This window comes from Parus major, chromosome 12, assembly GCF_001522545.3.
Source record: "Parus major isolate Abel chromosome 12, Parus_major1.1, whole genome shotgun sequence".
In the NCBI taxonomy this organism is placed as follows: domain Eukaryota; kingdom Metazoa; phylum Chordata; class Aves; order Passeriformes; family Paridae; genus Parus; species Parus major.
In genome coordinates this window covers 13,692,813-13,715,040 of record NC_031781.1, presented here as the reverse complement: position 1 = coordinate 13,715,040, position 22,228 = coordinate 13,692,813, and the positions used below count along the sequence as shown (strand labels likewise).

The window sequence follows — 22,228 nt, the reverse complement described above, 5'->3', positions numbered from 1 at the left end:
ATTTCCCCTAAAATCTCACAACACAGCTTGGTAGTAAAAGTCTTCCCTCAATCACTTGGCCACAAAAAGCCCCAACCCTGTATTTAGGACAAAAATTATAAGCACATATTATACTGCCTTTGGTAGGTAACACAGATATATTGAATTTGGCTCAAAACTTATTCTCTATAAACTACAAACTATAATGTGGAACAAAAGCTTCTTAACAAGCACGATTTCTAGACAGTTGATTTGTGTAACACAACTTCACAGAAATGAAAAACAAAATTGCTTTTGGGAATTCATCTTTAAGTCCTTTTATGAAGTAAATGCTGCCTATCGGGAAATTAATTTAGGCCCTTGCTCTCAAATACTTTCATTTAGTACCAGTGAGAGCAGGACAACTGCCATCTCTCCTAGCTGAGCAGAACAGACACAATGAAACACGGCGTCTATGTTTTAAAAAACAAATTCTGTGAACATCTGTGTTAGTTTTGCACAGGCTGGTTTTTGGTAGTGGGGGGCCAGAGAGGTGGTTTCTGTGAGAAGCTGCTGGAAGCTTCCACCATGTCCAGCAGAGCCAATCTCTGAGGGCTCTGAACATGGACATGCTGCTGGCCATGGCTGGGACAATTAGAGGTTGGTAATGCTCTGTGATAGCAGATTTAAGAAGAAAATCACAACAAAGTGGGACACAGTTTTTCTATCCAGAGAAGAGGAGGAGGTGAGAACATGTGAGGGAAACAACCTGGAGATGCCAAGCTCTGTGGAGAAAGGGGGAGGAGGTGATCTGGGAGCTGAGGCTCCTCTGCAGGCTGTGCTGATGACCACGGTGAAGCAGCTGGGCCCCTGCAGCCCCTGGGGATCCGGGGGGGATGCAGAGATCCAGGGGGGGATGCAGAGAACCAGGGGGGGATGCAGGGATCCACCCACAGCCCATGGAGGAGGTGCCCAGAGCAGGTGGATGCCTGGAGGAGACTGTGATCCCGTGGGAGACCAGGAGGAGAGAGGGGGGCCCTTGTTCCAGGCTGGAGCAGCCTGTCCTTGAGGGCTGCACCCCGTGGAAGAGTGACCCATGGCACAGCAGTTCTGGGGGGACTGTCTGCCCGTGGGGGGAATTCATGATGCAGAGGGTGCCCTAAGACTGCTGCTCCTGAGAGTGGAGCCACGCTGGAGAAGTTCACAGAGAACTGTCTCCTGTGGGAGAGACCCCACGGCCTCACAGGGGAAGGACTCCTCTCCCTGAGCAGCAGAAGAAAACCTCAGGTGATGAACTGACCCAAAAATCCCCCCACACCCTGTGTCTCCCCAGGGGTTGGGGTAAGAAAAGGTGTTTTAAGGGCTTATTTTACCTCTCATTATTCTCCTCTGACTTTGTTAGTAATAAATTCACTTTGTATCTCTAAGCTGAGCCTGTTTTGCCCCTGCAGTGTTTTCTCCTGGTCTTTATCTCAACTCATGAAGCCTTCATTAATTTTTTCTCTTCTCTGCCCAGCTGTGACAGGTGAGGGTGAGTGAGCGACTGTCATGGGTGCCTGGCATTTGGCCAGTGTCAAACCATGACAATATCCTAAATCTCAAAACTATATTCCTTATAAACCAAAGCCTAACAAAGCCTTCTAGTTCTCAGAGGCAAGTTAAACTCCTTTAATATACTTCTAGAATCATTCTAATTGAACAGGAATGAAATAGATTATTTTAACATTTCCTGGGAAAAGTAGAAAAATTATTTGGAAAATGTATTATTTTGAAAAGTGCTTTCCAAATTATTTTACATGGCTGTCTCAATAATCCAACACCCACACTGTCTGACTATTGGGAACACTTTCTATTCCATTGACACATCCATCAAAAATACTGCCAGTTAACCCAGATCTTTGCAGCATTTGAGGCTTCTGGATATTCCACACAACTATAGATTTGTTCTGAAGGGATAAAAGGAGTATTTGGTATGGAACACGTTTATGTATACTGTATAAATGATGCTTCTTTCTCCTTTTGGCATCATCTGAAACAGCACTCCAGTAAGAGATAAAGATAAATGATGCTGTAAGTCTTGTCCAGCAGGGTAACACAAATTCAAACTGTATTTTCTCCAGTTCACAAAGTTACTGGGAACTACCTCAGGAATGCTAGAAAACTCACAATTTCTATTACCTGGCCTCCTGACATAACTAATTATGAAAAAGGAATTAAAAAAAATACTAACTAATAATAATAATAACTAGTTCTTACTTGTTTAGTTTTCACAATACACCACTTACTTGGTTCTGATTTACACTGAAGTTATTCACCAACATGACATCTCTAACATTCAAAGATAAACAAGATACAGAGATGCAAAAATCAGATCAGATTCACTCTGAAAAGGTACATAATCAAGCACAGTCCAATGGATTCTAAATTTCCAGACCAAATAAATGATGGAAAATTAAGGTTCTCTTTTAAGCAGCCATCACCTTGCTTTGGAAACAACTTTACAGTTAGAATACAACTATTATTTCACAAGTGTTTCACTCAGCAGAGACAGAGGAGCTGCTTAATCCAATGTTACTAGGAGGAAAAAAAGATTGTAGAACCACACCCTAGGTGTAAACTGATACAGATTTTCCTCTGTAGTTTCGCCTGAAACAATAGCCAGAGGGTGTAATTTAGGGTATAGACACTTTGACAAAGCCATGGCTATAGTATTTAGTGACTGACAATTAAATGTTTGCATAGTGAAGCACCTTTGGTGTCTGTCTGATGGTGAAGTTGCAGTGAACACAGCTGTCTCCCCTCTTACCCACTGAGCCCCACAAGCTGGTCCTACATTCTGCTTCCAGTCTCAAGAAAAACTCTGCTGACTTCAGTGGTTCACAACAAGACCCCACATCCCCAGGTAACACTTAATAAACCATCAGAATTCCCATTTTCCCACTCAGAGCATCTACTACGCCACTTATGCAGTCAATGAACAAAACCATAGACTGAAAGTTAAATTTATGAAGGGTAAAATACAACAGAATTTTATGTCCATGGAAAGCAAACATCCAATCTACTGTGTATTCATCATAGAACTTGATTTTCAGATTTAACTCATTAAAGCCTCCACACTTAATATTAAGGCAAACTGCTATAGGACTTCCAGGCAACTGTATCAGTGAGAAAGCATCCAACCAACTTGCTTGCAAAGAAAACAATGAGCTCTAGATTTCAGAACCAAAGCAAAATTAACTTAACCTCAAAATTACTCCCTACAGGATTTTAGTCCTTCAGCTCTTTTGTGCATATTTTTTCAGTGCCAGTTGAGAAAGCTGCATTTTCTGTTGCACTACAGACAGTCGATGAAGATTCAAGTCCTGCTTAGCAACAGAAGGAAGAGCAGATCAAGAACACTACATGTTTTCTGCCTATTATAATCCCCCCAGAAGAAAAACAAGGCATAACCAATTATCCCTTTCCCCTTATATTATCAATGAAGTTATCCACAGGCTATACCAAAGCTATCAGAAGTAGAGAACAGGGCAGGGGGAAGCTTGTAAATAATCAATCTTTCTCATTTGGAACTCACGTTACCACAAACCCGCTTATTTCACAGGGCTGATGGCCATGTGTACACACAAGTAACTGAGCATTTGAGTATTTCTAATCTACCTGAGCCAATAACCCAGAATATCTGTTATTTCCAAACCTAACAATCATGACTCCAAGCAATGTGGGAGCAGCTGCGTGCACGGTTGACTTTGATGAAGTCACATCCTGTCATACCCTGCAGTATCTGGGGTTACCACGAGTGTCTGACTTGCCACAAGAATCAGTGTGAGAGCCACCAGCACCAGTCCTGGCTCACAGCTGCACACAGCCTGCACAAGCAGGGACAGCATTTGACTGTGCAAAGCCTTCTAGCAGTGGGAACACAGATTACAATAAATTTATTGCCTTCTATGACAACTGCTTTTATAATCATGCTACTTCGTTACATTAGACTTTGAATTCCCTCTGTCAGATTTTAACACTTGCTGCTAAAAAACTTGAAGTGTAAGTACAAAGCTCTATTCATCTCTGTGCTGTCACCTACATTGTAAGAACACCCAGGAAATAACACTGAATATCATATGTATGGGGAACTTCCACAGCCGTGGACTATTTCATTCATTACACAGGAAGAGAAACAATTTTTAAGCATCCTAGAGATTTTTTAAAATAGTTAATTATAAGTCAAATGTTACAATGATTTGTAAAAGATGAAATCTTTTCTGTTTTGTAAGAGATAAGAAATGACACCTATCTCCAGACAACCTGCAGCAGTTTCAGCCACAGGCTGGGCATGGCCAGGAGAGCTGTAAGAACTGGGCACATTCACTTTTCTAGATCTGCTGCAATGGAAGAAATACCTTTTAAAATAGTTATCTTAGAGAGAGTAATCTGCATCCTCTTAACCCAATTTATTTAAAAGTATCCTTCACGCAGCCTTTCTGTCTTTCCTGCTCTAGTTAGATGACAAAGTTACCTTGTATGAAAGTCACATTTATACATATTTATTGCATTGTTCTTCTCTCACTGAGTTTTTGTTGTTAAAAATAGCACAGAAATGATACAGAAAGCAATCTTTAACCAAGTATTACCAACACATCACCTCTTCTGCACAGGGATAACCTAGCTAATCATACATACCTCTTAAGAAGCATTAGATAACAGTGAATTCCTGACTGTTACATATGTGTACAGACAATTATTTCAAAAGGTTCTTATAAAAAAGAAAATATCCTGTCTCCTCACATATTATGCACAGATCAAGACAGTCTTGTAGCTGCAGTTCCAGCCAAAGTCCCCAAGGCCCTGCAATATCACACTAGAACTATGGTAATACCTAAAACCTGCAAAGTATCTTTAAAGCATATGAGATGACACAGTTCTAACTTGCAGTCTAACATCACAATATTCTATTTATAACACCTGACTCATCTTGCCAGAAATAATTAAATATTGTAAACAGAACTTAGATTTAAAGGAAAAAAATAACAAGAAAAAAAATTAGGGCAAATCACTGAATAGAATTTGAGAAGTAACATCCTTTCAAACTGCATTTTTTCAAGCAATCTCATAAAACCTGGACAATTTTCCTGAACAGTTCAACACAATTTAAAGTGTCCCTGTAATTGTTTTATGATAACCACTCCACAAAACCTTAAAACAGTTTGTGTAAATAGTCAATTAAAATGCAATGAAATGAAGAAGAGATTTATCTGATTGCAGACTGTGAAGAGCTATGCAGAATGTCAAAAAAGAAGCATGGCACTTTGTACTGCTACCTTAAAATATTTACTTCAATGTATTAAAAATTCTCACAAGTGTATTTGCAGGTAGTCAAGGACTACAGAGCCCTCTAAGCATCTCTCTGATATGATTTGACACAACAAAAAATCAACTCAACTAAGCACCTCCCGAGGCTGAATAAAAACAAATTTAAATTTGAAATAAGATGCTGTCTCTTACTTGTATTTACAATTTAATATTGGAACAGAAGTTTCACCAGTGCTTTAATTATTTATGGAACCTGCTGCTGGGAAAATTCTAGACCTTGGGTCTATGTGATAAAGATGTTTCTAGTGAGCCTCCCAGGCCTGGATTTCACTGCTCAACCCTGCCTAGAGAGAGCTCAAGAAGAACAAGGGTTCATCACATGCCTCTTAGTACTGTCACAGCTCTGGTAACTTCCATTAATAGTAATTAATATAATCAAACCTCAAAGCTTCTGCTGAATGCCCTAGAGGTTCACAGAGCCTTTTTTTTATCCCCAAGACATATTAACTGTCAAAGACCCGAAGTTTAGCTGTTAGCAGGTGACACGATGCTGAGGAGTTTGCTCCCACCTGCTCTCCTGACTGATTCCTACTGTCACTAAGCCTTCCAGAGTGTCTTCTGAAGGTGCCTACCTAAAACTGACAATCTGTATTCCCACAGAAAATTCTTGCTTTATTAAGACAGTATAGTCTAAAAGCTGTAGGACTGGTACTGTACTACATCACCCCACAGCCAACACCAATTCTGACCTGTGACCTGTTACAGATGTTCTGTCCTCCTCCTCCACTTTGTTGCCAGTTAACTCTAAGCTATGGTGACAGTAAGAGTGAAGTGCTTGAAACAGACAGCACCAAGGGATTCACCTCTCAAAGGATGCAACACACACAAAAATACCCAAACAAACTAAAAAGAGGGGCTGTATGTGTAACAAAGAATGAGGTGCTTAAAGCTCTAGTAAATACACCAGTTTCAGCATGCACTGAATACAACAATAAATAGAAACACTCAATTTTAAATTGTCTAACCAAATCTCTTTTCTGCTCCCCATGCTTTTATACTCCCATCTGAGATGCTATAGTTTCCTTTTTTGTGATTTTTATGATTTTAAGTATTTCAAAATTATTTCATGAGTCAGTGCAAGAATGTAACAGACTTTTATCCCAACCACTTCAAAAGGGTTGCACAAATTAATAAGTAATAATGTATGTAATGATGATGTACATGGGTTGTCTCTCTCTTGACTCTCCACTATAGATTTGGGGGTGGGGATGGCTTGGTTTTGGGTTTCCTATATTGGATTTTTTTTCCCCATGTTTTTGTTTTATTTAAAGGAACATACATGACAACCGTTAGCAATTAAAAATTTACTGTGGGGAGAATCAAGAGTTCCTTGGGTGGTGGGAGAGGGTTAGGCCCCCAACCCTAAACAACTAATAAACAACTTTGGTCCTCACTGTTTCTATCCACAGCTTCTCTACTCTTTCACAGAGAAAAATGAGCCAACCTGTCATTAAATTTTGCAAGGTGCAACAGTTGCCTCTGTTGAAGCCTGTCAAAGTTACCACGCATGAACTCTACACTCACAGTTCTATTTAGAGATCCTCTTCGCAACAATGGGCTAGAAAAATTCTTAAAAGCAAACTAAATTCAGCACAAGTTAGCAAGGATCTCCTGAAAAACTGTTCCAAGCACTGATTATGAGGTTTGATATGAAGAATCTTTTTTTAAATCAGTGTCAGGTACTACAGACACATCAACCTCCTTTTAAGATTTACTGCACCTTCAAGATGAACTGAGTGTCTGAAAACATTTTTGGCTGCATCTGATGGTACTTGCTCCCACTATCACACAAGTTTGGAAGATGCACTTCAACAAAACTTCATTTTAAAAGTTAGGAAAAATGCATGAAGAGGATGGGATTTTCTGCCTTGCTGTTTTGGAATTCATCTACGCATTAAAATGCAATATACTATGCTTGCTTCATTGCAGCATGAGTGAGGGGCAGGGGATTCACACCTTTAACTGGTTCACAAAGCATTAAGTAATTAAGTGACTGCATGAGCCAAAAGATTCTGTCACATATTTCAATTACATATGAAAATAACTAATAAGCACAATTGCTTCTAACATGTTCTCACCTTGATAGGATTGCTTAGCAGAAGGTTTCAGTGTACAAAGTCAAAGTAAAGTTTAAGGCTTATTTTAAAGTAAAATCTTCCCATCCCATTGGGTATCCCTCTCTCACTTCCATCTCCAGGGGATTTTCCATACCAAGAGCGAGTCAAGTCCATTGGGCCCATACCTTAGTCCTGCAGCTCTGATTTCTACAACAAAGCCCAGTGTGGACTGTTACTGTCTCTAAAAGCAACATGTAGGAAAGTATCCAGTGAGTTTCTCACTTTGATGAAGGCCAGTGATGATCCCAGCAGGAATGATTTAATATTATGTATTAGTAGCACAGAAAGCAGTGAAAAAGAAACAGGGACGTATGAGACACAAACACTGGGAGTTAGGGAAACCCAAACTCAGATTCTAGTTCTTACTTCATTGGAGCTTGGTTACAATGAAGAAGGTTAGATACAGAAAAAAACAAACATGTTTGAGACATGTTTCCTGATCCCTGCAAGGAACTAACATCATTGACAGGTATTAAGGACTCATCAAGCTTCACAACCATCTAAAATGCTGAGAGAGGGGCAACCTGATCAGCAAATAGAAAGTGCCACTGACAAATGTGTGTCTGAAATCCAGCCTCTCTCCACTGCTTGCAAATATTGCCCTGGAATTACACAGTTACATCCTCCTTTATTCCTTTAAAAGAAATACCACACATCATTCTTTGCCTTTAGAGCCTAACAAAAGGAAAAGCTGGCAATGTTAAACTCTTTTCTAATACAATGTTACAACAAGAGGAACACTCACTCTTCCTTCAGGAGGCTCAGACTCAACTGCAAGGCTGAAATCCACTTCTTGCCACCAGGCATACTGAGGACAAGACCATTCCCACCAGGAGATGCACAGAAACAGCACAAGGGGAAAGAAACAACTACCACACTTACCCCAGTGGGGACACAGGCCAGTGGGAGCCTGACAATTGTTAAATAAAGAAAATGGTTCTTGGTTTTGAACCCGATTCTAATATGTGGGCTGTAAAGTCATGTTCCTTCTTTTGCTCCCTCTCCAGGCCATGAATATTTAATTCTTTTATGCAAACTGGAAGAGTTGCAATGCAAGGTTAAATTAGCCTAAATAACCTTGAAATCCTTTTGTGAAGCTGGGCCTCAGAGTCAACACCCGATCTGTAGAGAAATAACTTTCTTACACAAGGAGTTCTGTTGCTACTTGTATTTAAAATACTGTGGGGTACCACGACAAAAGTGTTGAGGTTAAAGTGGATTTAACAAAATTTATACTTTTGGTTCACCTTTCTCTGTTAAGAAACAAGGTTTAGAAAGTCCAATTACTTTATAAATGTTTGTTCCTCAATTTTGAATGCAAAATTCTTCCTGGAGAAAGGAATAATTTACAATATTTTCGAAGTTTTATTTGATAGCGCATACATATGCTGGCATGTTTGCTGCTCCCCTAGTTCCTTAAGTTAAGTTGATCTAAACTTAATTAATACTACTTCAGCTGTATTTTGCAGCAGGCCAAGCTCCCTGCAGACCAGCTACAGGTATATGCCAAGTCAGTGTCTCGTTCATATGTCATAAAGAAACCAAAATAAATAGACTTCTGGAAGCCTGACAGGGCTACTAAGTTTCACTTTTAATTCTCAAAGTATTTTATGAACTTCCTGCAACTCATAACCCTACAAATCATTCACAGGGTTGGAGTCAGGGATGAAAAGCTGTGTCTCAGTGATTAGCCTGTGCAAAAAACAGTTCCATGCTCTCTCTCCAGTGGGAAAAAAAAATAGGATTATTCTTTACCCTGCCAGCTAATCTTTAGAATCTAGAAACCTTAGATGCTTGTATTTTAAAAGGTAGAAATAACAGCAAATGTTTAAAAATCCTTATTGGTAAAATCTTGACTAGGATAATGTGTATGTTTATTGCTGTAAATGCTTGTTAGCATTTGAATAATCTGTCTATTCTGAAAAATAAATTACATATCCAGAACAATGATTAGATTGGAACTTGGTAATGAAGCAATAAAGTAATTTTTCAAATGTCTAAGAACTCACAGATACACTTAAGAAGATGTGTATCTGAAGTGAATCTGAACACTGCAACACAGCTGTCCATTGCATCTTTTTTCCATGCCACTGATCACCGACTCCAAATTTTAGCAACATTAAGAATTCTACACAAAATAGTCATTTTGATTCAGACTCAATATGGATCACTGCCTCCCAGTCCTGCTAGCCTGTGCCACCTTGCTTTAGGTTTCATTTGGTGCTTGCAGCTCACAAGTGGGTAAGTGCTGAATCAGATCATCTCCTAAGGTCGCTGGCAGATTCTGCTTCCCATGTTGTAAACCATGTCTACAAACCCAATCTTCCATTTCTAACAACATCAAATAAATGATTTGGGTCTGACTGCTCTAGTATTTAAAACAGCTGGGCCTATTCTCTGGCACATGTCTCAGGCAATCGGAGAGAACCAAGAACCAACAATATTAAGAAAGGTTCTAAAACTTTCTCTGTTCTTAAACAATCATTAAACTAGAAAAACAAACAAACAAAAAACTAACATAATAAATCAGACTCATCGCTTCCTTTCTTCCAGTGTATTTTAGAAAGTAAATAATAATCTATAGCTTTCATTCATCATCTGCTTACAACTTCAAGTAGCATTGTTACTCTTGCAAGAAACTAGGCCGTAATGGGCTTTTGCTAATCACAGGTGAAAGGTCATTCTCATTTAGCAGAGTACCAAGCAATAAACATAACACATTGACATGACAGAGGAAGGGACTGGTACTGAAATACTGACATGGATTATACCAAGAACAAAAAATATTGTGACTCAAGAGAAGATTTTATCAGCGTTGGTCACAGAGCTTCCTTAGGACTATTTATAGTTTAAAGAAAAAAACAAAACAACAACATATAGAAACACAGTAAAGACAGTCTATACCCTAAACTCATAGTTTTCAAAATACATAACAATTTAATAATAATGCTAATAACATCAGTCACTGACAAGCCACCAGTCCTAAATCCAAACAGATGGGAAACTTTGATCCTTTCTCTTTCCCATGCCTGACCCTCTGCTAAGTAGTTATGAGAAAGAAAACTTCTCCGTGCACTTTTCTTCAAGAATGAATTGCACTCACCTTCTCGGCAAAGTCGCATTGCTTCTCGGTTTCTTCCGTATTCCTTGAAACTTTCTTCTAATGCTGTTCCTAAAACCAAAAAAGCCACAAGGTCTCAATCCACGGAAAAGCCAGAGGGTAGGAGCGACCCCGCGATGGTGACCCGTAGCCCATTTCCCCGTGGGCACACAGGGACACGACAGTAAACACAGGAGCAGAGGGAGCCCGGACTCCTGGGCCCCGGAGCGGGGGAGCCGCTGTCAGCGGCGGGGATGCCTCACCTGCGGCGGGAGCTCCCCGCCCCACGCCGAGGCTGAATCGAGGGCAGGAGGTGCCGGGCTCCGGGGACCGGCTCCTCGCTCCTCACACCGTGTCCCGGATTACAGGAACTGGGGCAGGCGCTGCCCGCTCCGCGCCGCTCCCGAGCCCGGCCGGGGGGCGCGCACCGGACAACGAACTCGGCCGCGAATGCCGGGGGTGGGAACGGACCCAACCTCCCCGCCGGGCCCGGCACCCCGCCGTGCCGTGCCGTGCCGGGGCACCCGCGGGGTGCGCTGGGGAGGAGCGGGGGGAGGGGGGTGGGGGTGGTGGTTGGCGGCCGCTCACCGTCGTTCCCGTGAAGTTTAGCAGCATCGACCCAGTGGCTCCAGGGCTGCCCCAACATCGCCTCGGGGCTGGGCAGGGACCTGCGCTCCCCGACGGCCGCCATTGCCGCTGCGGTGGCGGCGGGGCCGGCGCCGCTCCCGCCTCCTCCGCCTCCTCCCTCGCCGTGGCGGGGCCGCCGCTGCCGCTGCCTGGCGGCCGCGCCGCGCTGCTCCCTCCTGACGTCACCCGCGGCCCGCGCCGACATTCTTTCCGCTGCTACAATGTAACGAGAAAAGTCAGCGGCCGCTTAAGGTGGCGCCCCGCTCTTAAGGCAGCGCCGCGGCGCTGTCAGCCCGCCCGCTCGCTCTGCTTCCTCCCCGCGGGGAACCTGCGGCCCTGCGGCGGCGCCGACTCACCTCTGCGGCGGCCCGGGGGGCAGCGCCCGGGTGCCCATTATTGTGCGGGGAGCGCTGCCTTCCTCTTCACCGTGTAGGTGAGGCGCGCTTGTGTTCGCGCTAACAAAGCGGCGGAAGGGAGCGGGGGCGGGCAGGGCTACGCCGCCTGCCAGGCGTACCCCAGCTCCATGGGCCGCCTCGCTACCTCCGCACCGCGGCCCCGCGACCCTACAAAAACAACGCCCGCATCACAACCCCGCCTGGCACCCGCTGCCCCGGCGAGGGGGGCGGACCGGAGAGCGACGCGGCGGGCGGAGCCGGGCGGGCGCGCCCCGCCCTCAGCGCCGGTCCACCTTAAACCCGGCGCCTCCTTAAAGGCAGCGGCGAGCAGGAAACTCGCTCCGGGCGGGCGCGTCCCCGTCCCCCCCCGGCTCCCTCTCTCCCATCTCCTCCCTTCCATCTCCTCCCTCTCTCCCATCTCCTCCCATCCCATCTCCTCCCTCCGCTCCTCGTCCGCGGCTGCCGCACGGCCCCGGGCACAGAGGGGACACCGAGCGAGTTTCCTGCGCGCTGCTGCCCTCGTTATACCCGTAACCTGCCCTCCCAGGGAGAGGGCCTTCTCGTTGTTATTCCACATTTCTTTTTTAAACAGCTATTTTTTTTTCCTTGCCTAAACTTTGCGATGACGTTGTGCCGTGTCAAAAGCAATGATTAAAGGATGCTGTCCTACCTGCTAACTCCAAGTAACAAAGTCTAAGCTTTGCAAAATCAAGTTCTTTGATAACAAACCCCGGGTTTAGAATTCATTTATTACAGCGTTTTCTCCACTAAAGTGTTCAAGTACCATTGTCAAAACGTCAGGCCATGATCTGCAACCATTTCTGGCCACACTTGATGCCACTGTCAGTAACACCATCCTTGAAGAACAGCTAAAAAATATGTAAATCTGATGTGCTGCCTCCTCTACAGGTACTCAGGAGCTCAGGACTGGCACTGACAGTGGAACTGCTCACAGATCCCAGACATGTATTTGCAAAACCACACAGCAGAAATCAGAGCTGTAAATAAATTTGTTTAACCTGCAGAGATGCATATACACGCAGGCTTAGCTAATTGTCATTTTCTGTTTTCATTTGGAGTGTGGGGCTACACAAGCTAGAAATGTTTCTTTCCAAATTTATGCATATAAAAGATCTATAAATTCAAGCTCATCACACCATAGTCATATGGGATAGCATAGGCTGTAATTATAAGAATAGTTTCACTGTTCCACCCAACTGATAATTTATGTCACACTCAGAACATATCTCGTAAAACTCCAGATCAAATACAGAGCAGCTAGCATGATTTTTCTCTCCCCCTGATCAACTTGAGTCTAACTCAGCTCCTTCATAAAAGGCCAACACCATAAAATTTAGGTAAAGAGAGCAACGCTGACTTGTACTGCAGACATTTGCAACAGGATTAATTATCAAAGGCCATCAGCCTCTTGAGCTGGGCCCTGATGTTTCAGACAGTTAGGCTGGCTCTTTGCTGCTCTGTCTGTAGCTTCCTAAAACTCTTCAGCTTAGTCTGAGCATGAATAAAGGTGTTCATGGAATTAGAGCCTAAAGATGAATGGAGTGGATCATTATTTGAGTAATTATCATATAGCATACTTTATAATATAGAAAACTACTTATAATTAAAGCTAAGAACATCACTGGAAGAAAAATGTCTGTCAGGTGCCGAACAGTTTGTGAACAGAACCTCAGCTTTTTTTGTGGTGTAGAAGCCAGATAGGAAAAAAACCTATGCCTGAATTCTTTCAAGCTTAGTTCTTCAACAGTTCCTCACAAATGGAGTCTAAGATAGTATCCATAGCTGAACACAGACTCCAGCCATAGGATAAAGCAAGTTACAGACAGATCTATATTGCCTGTGTCAAATATTCTCATTTATATTACAAACTTCATTCGTGCAGCTTTCCTTTGTCCTGGAGTAAGCTGTCAGAAAGCTGCTCCAACTGCAGTTTGGAAAAGAAACCTTGTTACGTCCAAGTGTCCAACAAATTCATAAAGGGGTTTTTCTATTATTTTCTTTCTATTATTTACTTTACATAAATCATAAAGCAAATATAGTGACAAGTGACCAAACAGAGCCATAGAACACCATCACCTACCCTCTGTCTAACAGTGACAGAGTTGACCATGGCAGACCAATTTCATGTTCACACATCACATGATTCTTTTCTTTAAACATTACCTATGTATTTATGTCAAATTATGTAAAAATTGGAAAAACTACATCAATTAACTAACTACATTAACAAGCTAATGGACAATAATTTTTTTTAGTTTCTAATGTGGACACTCATCAGGTTACTCAGAAGTGCCTCTTGCTTCAGAAGTGCCAGCCAAACAGGTAAAAGCACACGCCTCTGTTATTTCATACAGCTTTGATTATGCCCTTTATGGCTCTTCTCTGCTCTTTCAATCTGGCTGTTGCATTTTCAGCCTCCTTCTTTCACAGTTTTTTTTCTTTCCCTATATATTCCCACTCAAGATCTAATTCTGCAGTCTGGGCCTCAGGCTGTCCTTTAGTAAACCTTCCGCTACTGAAATATTTTCTCACTGTGCCGTGAGTACATCAGTATTCCAGCAGAGGGAGGGAAGTGGCAGCAGAAGGATCAGTTCATCAGTTCAGTGCACAAGACTGATTAGTCAGACAGCAGGAATAGGGGCAGATGAAAAACTAATTTTACAAGGACTGGAAGTGGCGAGAACTTTCTTTCCCCACTGTCATTAGGCTGAATATGTTGTTTGGGCTCTTTAAAGCAAACTAATTCAATTTTCTTACATTGTTTCCATAATGCTGTACATGGATGCATTGATTATTTTAGGCAAAAATAGGGAAACCCCTGAAAATCTATCATGTTAGAAGGAGATCAGAATTGAAAACACATGTACAAGCAGTAGACTTTTAACAGAGGTGACTGTTACAAATCTGAGACATCCGGTTAGAAGAGCAGTCATCCAAAGCTCCCTTGGTGGTCAGCAGAGGAAGGAATACTTCTGGGATCAGTTTGGTCCCTCCTAGTTCAAACCACTATTTGAAGAAGCCCTTCTCTTCTCAATTACCACAGAAGTAACCATGGATGACCACACACATAAATTAGGCACCTGCATTAGGTATCCAGAATTAAGTGGGGTGAAGCTGGCCAGGAGTGGGGGGAACATTTGAATGTGTAAAACTGCCTAGAAGCCAATATTTCTCTTTAACAGAACAAAAAGGAGGTTGGAAATGTCACTGGTTCTAAAGACTTATCTGAGGAAGCAAAATAGCCCAAGCAGTAGCATTGGGATTGAGACAATGTGTGAAAAATCATATACTGCTCATACCTGTGAATGAGAACAAGTATTTGGAGAACAGAGTGAAAACACAAGGAGAAGTTAAGCTCAAGGAGAAAGTAGAGAAGGAAAAATATGAGGCAGGAAAACAGCAGAGAACAGTGGATGATGAAAACAGTCAAATAATGATGTGAAGAAAGCATAAACGAACAAAACATACAACACAGCCTGCAAAAGCAAAGAAAGAAGACAAAAATAGGAAACAAAACATACAGAAAAAGAAAACTCACAGTTTTAAAGTTCATTAAGTAGATTTAACAATATATTAAACATGGGTGGCAACACTATGATTAAATGTATGCCTACAAACAGCATGCAACTGCTGAAAACTGCAGCGGATGGTTATTTCATGGCATGACACTGCAGGCATTTTTTCACCTGTACCAGCAGGTTTCATTCTTTTGCCAGGTGGTCCAGGAAAGCCGTTCAAACAGGGAACACCTACTTCAGCTGTTCAGTTAGAATCTGTATGACAGCCTCTGTATAGGACCTGAGATATGACAACTCTTAACTGGAATGAAAAAGGAAGGATGAATCTGCAGCTGAACTCTTTTAAGAGCAGAAGTACAATGATACGATTCACCGATGATTTTCCACAATGGAAGTGAAAGGATGTGAGAGTTGAAGTGCAAAGGGAGAGACAGGGAGAATCCACAGGGGTGTCACTTTATCAGTACTCAGAAGAAAGGAAAATAGTGAATTCACAAAATGCCTGTCAAGAAGAAGCTCTAAGGGACATTATGGCACTAAACAAAATCAAGTAAGTTAATTCTAGCCAAAGGTATGAAATGACCAAGAAGGGCATAAAAACTAAGAACAAATGTACTTATTTTTCGGTAGCAGGGATTCAGGATGAAGTGACAATTCAAACAACTGATATGCTGAAGTCCTGACCCTCCTATCAGCTCTTGCTGAAAACACTGGAACGGGGAGCACATTCTATGCATTTTAAAACGTATCTCCAGTATAAGAAATGTAAGACTATAATTGGGCAAGTTTAGAAGCTATATAAAGTTCACATAAATCAAAACATCCAGATGAAAACAGAACTACCCAGCCATAACAAACATTTAATATAAGCCACATTATGGAAAAATATTAATTCACTAAGAAAAATACATTATGGTAATCTATAGTTTACTCTGACATCCAGGAAACCAGCAACTTCTCCCTTTATAACTATACACAAGATTGTGATCCTGCAAAATGATACTAATCATAAGCAGCACACAATAAAAAAAATATATAAGAAATCATGCTAGTCTATTATCCTTTTTCCCACGGATCCTGGGAACAGTTGATGTGTATAATTTTATTTATGAGTAACACTTCAAAGATGAAACTGGAGATGCTCAGAAGCACTGGAATACAGCTACTTTAAATGCTGGAATATAAATGATTGTGCATACCTACTACAAACCACCTGTACCAGGGGAAATATTGTTAGTATTAGAAGGCTAACTTAAGGTACCCTCTACAGAGAAGGAAGAATTGGGGAATGGAGGCTAATAAGTAAATCTGCAAGGAATTCTGCATTAGGGTGAAAATGCAACAGATGCCCTTGTATGTTTATCCAAACATCACAATAACACTTTTACACCCAAATTATAAGACAATGTTATTACCATGCATTAAGAACCTAGCAAAAGACTACAACCACTTCCTTCTTTAGTTAACTTTCAAATATGTCTGCAAGAATTCACGACACAGACATCTCAAGCAGAATAATGAATAGAGGAGAAGAGATCTTTGCCCTGCTTAATGACACCAAATACTGTCAATTCTTGGAAGGAAATTTACAGAAAAAACACTCTGTAGTGATACAAAGTTTCCAAGTGTTAAAGATAAATAAGCAAAACTACACAAAATACACCCAGTTAATGATCTGGAAATCAAACTAATGTTTACTAATTTTACTTAAGGTATTGAAATTACCTTTTGAATTTGGAACTGTTAAAACAATTTCAGCAACCTAACTGTGGAGATGAATCATTTTAATCAGAGGAATCATAAACAGGTTTGACCTTTTAGATTCGCATTTATACACAGAGAATATGATATTACAGCTTAGAAATATTTGAGTACACAGCCGTTCAGGCCAATTGTAACAAAACATTAGTGCTGGATTTCCATTTATTGAAACCAAACCACTTGATGGGGACAATTTGGTACTACTGATCCTCTCCTGGAACCCAGCTACCATGCAAGGTTTCATAACCTTGCCTGGTTTCTTGCCAGTTCAAGACTCTTGTCCAAGCACAGCTCAGAGGACTCGAGCTTCTTGAGGCCACTGCCCCACTATCTATGAAGGGAAACTGCTGAGGCCCCATAACCTCTGATGTGCTTTTAACATCAAACCAAGGATCCTAAGAACCCTGGCATAAGGAAATTTAAATTTAAACTTTTTTCTCATGTTTGACTGCTGCCTGCTGATGCTTTGCTGATGCTACCTGCCCTGACCACATGCTTAGCAAGTTAGCAACAAAATATGACACAAATGGGACATGGGTAGGTCTGTGGGACTTGACAAGAAGCACAGGATGGTGCTAGGAGAGTTAGTTTGAAAGGTCACAGATGGGGACCGTGAGATTGCCAGCAAACTGGCTAAACTGCTGTGCTGAAAGGGTGGGAATGGCTCAAAATCAAATGGCAATCAGTCAGAGTTCCTTGGGGATCAATACTGGGCTCAATCCTATCTGATATCTTTTAGAATTCTCTGGACGATTGGAAAAAATACATCGTCAAGTTTGCAGATGACACAAAAACTTGGAAAACAAATAGATCCACCTGAAATGTCCATATGTACAGAGATTGTGATGGGCTGGAAGAATGAGCCACTTCAAGAGACACATTAAAAAACTGGACAGGGTCCAGCAGAGAGCCAACAAAGCAATTAGAAGGTTGGAAAACTTTGTGAAAAAATTGAAAGGAATTGAGTTCATTCAGCCTAAAGAAGAGACGATTCAGGTGAGAAGTACTCACAGTCTTCCAAGAAGTAAAAGACAGTTACAGACTCTCTTCACAAGGAACAAGGTGACAGGGCAAGAGCCAACAGGCACAAGTTGGTTCAGAACTTCTGTCCAGATGCAACAACCAATTATTTTCAATGAGGACAATGACATATTGGAACAGGCTGTCCAGAGAAATTGTGAAGTTTCTCTTGCCAAAAATATTTAACCCTTATCTGACCAGGCCTCAGATAACCTGCCTTAAACAGAAAGTTGGACCAGATGATGCCCAGAGGACTCCAACCTAGACTTTCCCAGGATTATATGAAAGCCTGATAGATATTGTGGCCCTTTTCAGTGATGAGTAGTAAAGAAGTAGAAAGAACAAAGCCTGTTCTTGCAACCCAGACACTCTGGGTTCACTAAGACAGCCACCTCTCTGGTTGCTGGAAAATCCAGGGAAGTATTTTGCTATAAAAACTTCAGGTATTACAGCTTCAAAAGTTACATATTGCAAGATTCAGACAGTAACAAACATTCCTCACAATTCTTGAGCCCAGGTTAACTCTGCCACTTAAATAAGCTCTGCAGGCCAGATCTGTGCTAACCGTAATAGCCCTTTCTGCTACAATCTATTTTAAAATATATTAAAAGATTATTTGCCCAGCAAATACTGGCCAGGCTGTAATAGTCTGGATTCTTCATATCTGTGCATAAGAGTGAAGTCTTTTTTTTTCATGGAGTTAAGCAAAAAATATACAAAATGGTGAAATGCACGTGATGATAAAGAGTAAAGATAAATGTAAGGGAAACAGAGAAAGAAACAGATAATCTTTCAATGAATTAGCAGTACCTGATAAAATAATCTGCACTAGCAGCCCTTCAGACAAAATTTCAATTTATTATCACAATTTCCTCTTTTTTCTAACATTCTGCAATGAACATTAGTCATGAAGAATAAACCCACTGTGTTTGGAAACTGTACAGTCTTATCTCAAATTACAATTCCACTTTCTGAACTTGTAAAATAATAGGACTGATGCAGCTGGTAGGCTATGGCATATGCCAGAGCGAACAGCCTTCAAATGCTTTAACATATCATGGAAATAGAAAAAATAATTATTCAGAAAATTAAGATTACTTCTTCTAAAATATAAAAATAAATAAATTTATATTGATTCTACTATATTCCCTGTCTGCCACAATTTACTTTTCCAAATCACTTCACCTAACTGATTGAAAGATATAATCCAGCTTAGTTTGATTTTTTAAGTTTGGCAGCTGCATGCCAAGTTGAACTCCTTCTAGGTTGACTGTAATATCATTTTATTTCCCACTGAAACATACATTAAACATCTGCATTTTAAGATAGTCTCCCCACTGCATCTGGTAACGCTTCAGACTCGATTTGCAACCCTGCTAATATCCTGCTCTCTACGCTTCTCACATCTAAAGAATGAGAATCTTATGCTTAAGGAAATATTTGGTTAATATTGGTCACAGTACCTTGAAAGTATGGTGAATCGCTGGGTTGATTTATCAATTGATCTTCATCTGTTCAGATTTTGGAAGCTTTTCCTAACTTGTACCTGATTAATTCTGAAAGAAAAGAAAAAGAGTACAGCACTAAGACATTTGAAACCTTAACTCCGTTTCCTAACGATAAATGTGTCAATTTAAAAACTAATACAAAACATTTTATCAGTTTTACAAACACATTTTGTGCAATGGATTTCAAATTGAAAGGTAAGCAGGGAGCTGTTATGGTGTGCACTGTGCAGAGCAGCTCTCTAAATGGCAGCCTGACATTACCAGAAAGGCATGCACTGGATGAAACCTCAATCTTCAGCCCAGTTACCGCACTTGCCCCGACTCTGACTGACCAGGTTCCCAAGCACGTGGCTGTGTCTGTATCACACGCTGGAAATACGACAGTGCTGGATTTTCTGCACAGGATTTTGCCAAAATACAGCACCACTCCAAGTACAGGGGCTCTCAGGATGTAGCCATTGACAGCTTTACCACCATGCCACAGAACAAGGGGAGGTAAAAATGATCCTTCACATAACCAACATCAGGGACTGTCACTGTACCACTGATGAAGGATTTAGAGAAATGTACAGATTGAGGCCTTCCCACAAACGGGACCTTTATCATCTCAAGCCCAGGTTTTTAAGATCCTTTCACTCAATGCTTATAAACTTGTTTATATAAACTAAAATAAACCCCAGTTTGATTTGGTTTAGCATACATCAATGCCAAACTGGTTAAAGCTAAACAAAAGCCCTGTTAAAACTTAGAAAAAAGTTCAACTATTTTTGTGCACAGGTTATATTTAAGATCAATTAATTGATTTTTACAAGTGCTTTGAAATTAAACTGGTTATTTTCTTTTCATCACTAAAAAGCCATGAAAATACATATAAATAAGCCAAGCCAGCACTGGGACTGGATGACACTTCAGAGAAAACTATTTTTTTCCCTTGCAGGACTAAAGTCCAGACAAGAGCAATGCAGTGCAAGAGGGCATCCAAACTGTCTCCCAGTCTGTAGAGCTCTGCTCCAGTGGAAGGTGCTGAATTAAGCTTTTCCTGGCTTCTGCCTGCTCCTCTGGGAAGATGTCTGCCAACTGAGTTTATATCTTTAAAATCTTTTTATGCACTAAGGATAAAACCTTTCTTCATCTTTTCCTTTAAACTGCAGCTTAGCAGCTAACATTACCTTGACCGAGATCCTCTAGAGATATATTTACTATTTCTAAGATAGATTCTGCTCAGTGACATAGCTGATCCTAAGAAGAACATCCTCACTTAATTATATTCCAGTTACCACATGAAATCAAATTTTTTCTTGTTTTCAATGGACAAGGCTTTAGAGCAAGTCCAGGATTATTTTTTTCTCCCCTCTGCAGGCATAGTTTTGCTTTATGCTTAATAGAAGTGATCCTTAGCAAATTTCTACACTAGTAGAAGTCTCAGAAAACACTGTATTTCCTTGTTACACATACAAATCTTACTGAATACTACAGTACAAAACTTTGTCTTCAACTCCTGCTAACTAGGAAAATGCCATGCAGGGTTTACCCAAAAATCATTTTTGTCCTTTATTAGTTTAGGACAGGAGACTTTGAATTGACATGGATCATCCCCTTCCCAGAAGATCATTCAATGTTTAGCTTCAAAGTCCCAAGCCCTTTGAGCATGTGACCTACCTGCTGTGTTCACTCCTCCATCTCCACCCCAAATTTTTTAGGGGATATGAGAGCTCTGCATTCAAAACACTCTTTTATCCTGATGTAAATGTTAGTTTTTCATAAAAGGCAAGTTCTGTTGCTTCATGCAAAAATGAAAACAAAAACTATAAAGCAGAAGACATCTCCAAAGACAAATCTAGAAATAGCGTAGTAAAGAAACAAACAAGACAAGGGTGAAGGAAGGATCAGCAAAAATTTTATTCCTGTATACCAAAGATGAGAGCATACTATGTCACCACCTGTGAATTTTGCTGTAGGGATTATACCTGCAGTTGAGTTTGAAAGAAGTTAAAAGAGTAAGTCCCAAAAGAATAAATTGACAGCTTAATGACCCTTTAAAGAGAACTGTTTCTCTGGATAATGGGTGGCAGAGAACAGGAATGATTCTTGTTGAGAATTTACAGCAGGTCAATTACAACCACAACTGTCAGCAGAGAGTAATGCAAGGAAGTCATGGGATGATTGAGAACAAGCCAGGTGGAGCTCTCTCCTTGGTACCCTGGAAAAGAGAGCTAGCTGAAAGGAGGAAAAATGACAAAAGAAGCCAAAGCAGCCAATCCAGGAAAATGGAAAAAGGCCTGCTTTTCCAAACCAGTGAAGCATTATGTCACTCCCATGGCCTGACTATCAAACAACTTGGACAAAATTCTGTTTAATACTTTGAGAAGTTACTGATAGGCAAGATGGGAAACCACAGCCTAGCAGAGCAATAGCTATACCCAAGTCAAAATTGTATCTACACAGATTACATATAATATTAGGCAGAGTTACAATTACAAATGTATATTGTCCATTTAAGGGCAAACACATTTACATGAAAATTGTAATTGCAAATCAATTCATTAAAATAAAGAAAATGGAAATGTATGTGATAGAGCATCCCTAACTTTTGAAAGCATCACAACTAATGCTTCAGCCATCCAAGATCCTTTAACTCTGTTTCTTTTCAGGTACCAGAAATATGCACCAAAGGATGTGCCTAAATTTTGGAACGCTCTTTCCTCCATGTTACCTACTAAGTGCTCAAGGTAAAATACAAAGTCTATATTTACATAAACAAAGACGTGGATATGCAGGGTACAGTCACACCCAGTACTGGGCTTCATTAAGGCATTTTTAAGTGTGGGGAGAACCT

General features: G+C 41.0%; 1 protein-coding gene across 4 annotated transcripts in view; it reads right to left on the bottom strand.

The window, feature by feature from the left end:
- ATXN7 (ataxin 7) overlaps positions 1 to 22,228 on the bottom strand; it is an 87,115-nt gene that overhangs the window by 48,744 nt on the left and 16,143 nt on the right. For 2 of the 4 annotated variants that reach the window (XM_015640623.3, XM_033517404.1), the window contains exons 1-3: positions 11,526 to 11,769; positions 11,131 to 11,385; positions 10,546 to 10,614 (exon numbers count right to left, since the gene is read on the bottom strand). In XM_015640623.3, the coding sequence (XP_015496109.1) occupies positions 10,546 to 10,614; positions 11,131 to 11,374 (313 nt within the window). In that variant the 5' untranslated portion in view covers positions 11,375 to 11,385; positions 11,526 to 11,769. Of the gene's footprint in view, positions 1 to 10,545; positions 10,615 to 11,130; positions 11,386 to 11,525; positions 11,770 to 19,347; positions 19,441 to 22,228 lie in introns of those variants that run through there. The other 2 variants (XM_015640624.2, XM_015640626.3) reach the window with 2 other exon arrangements.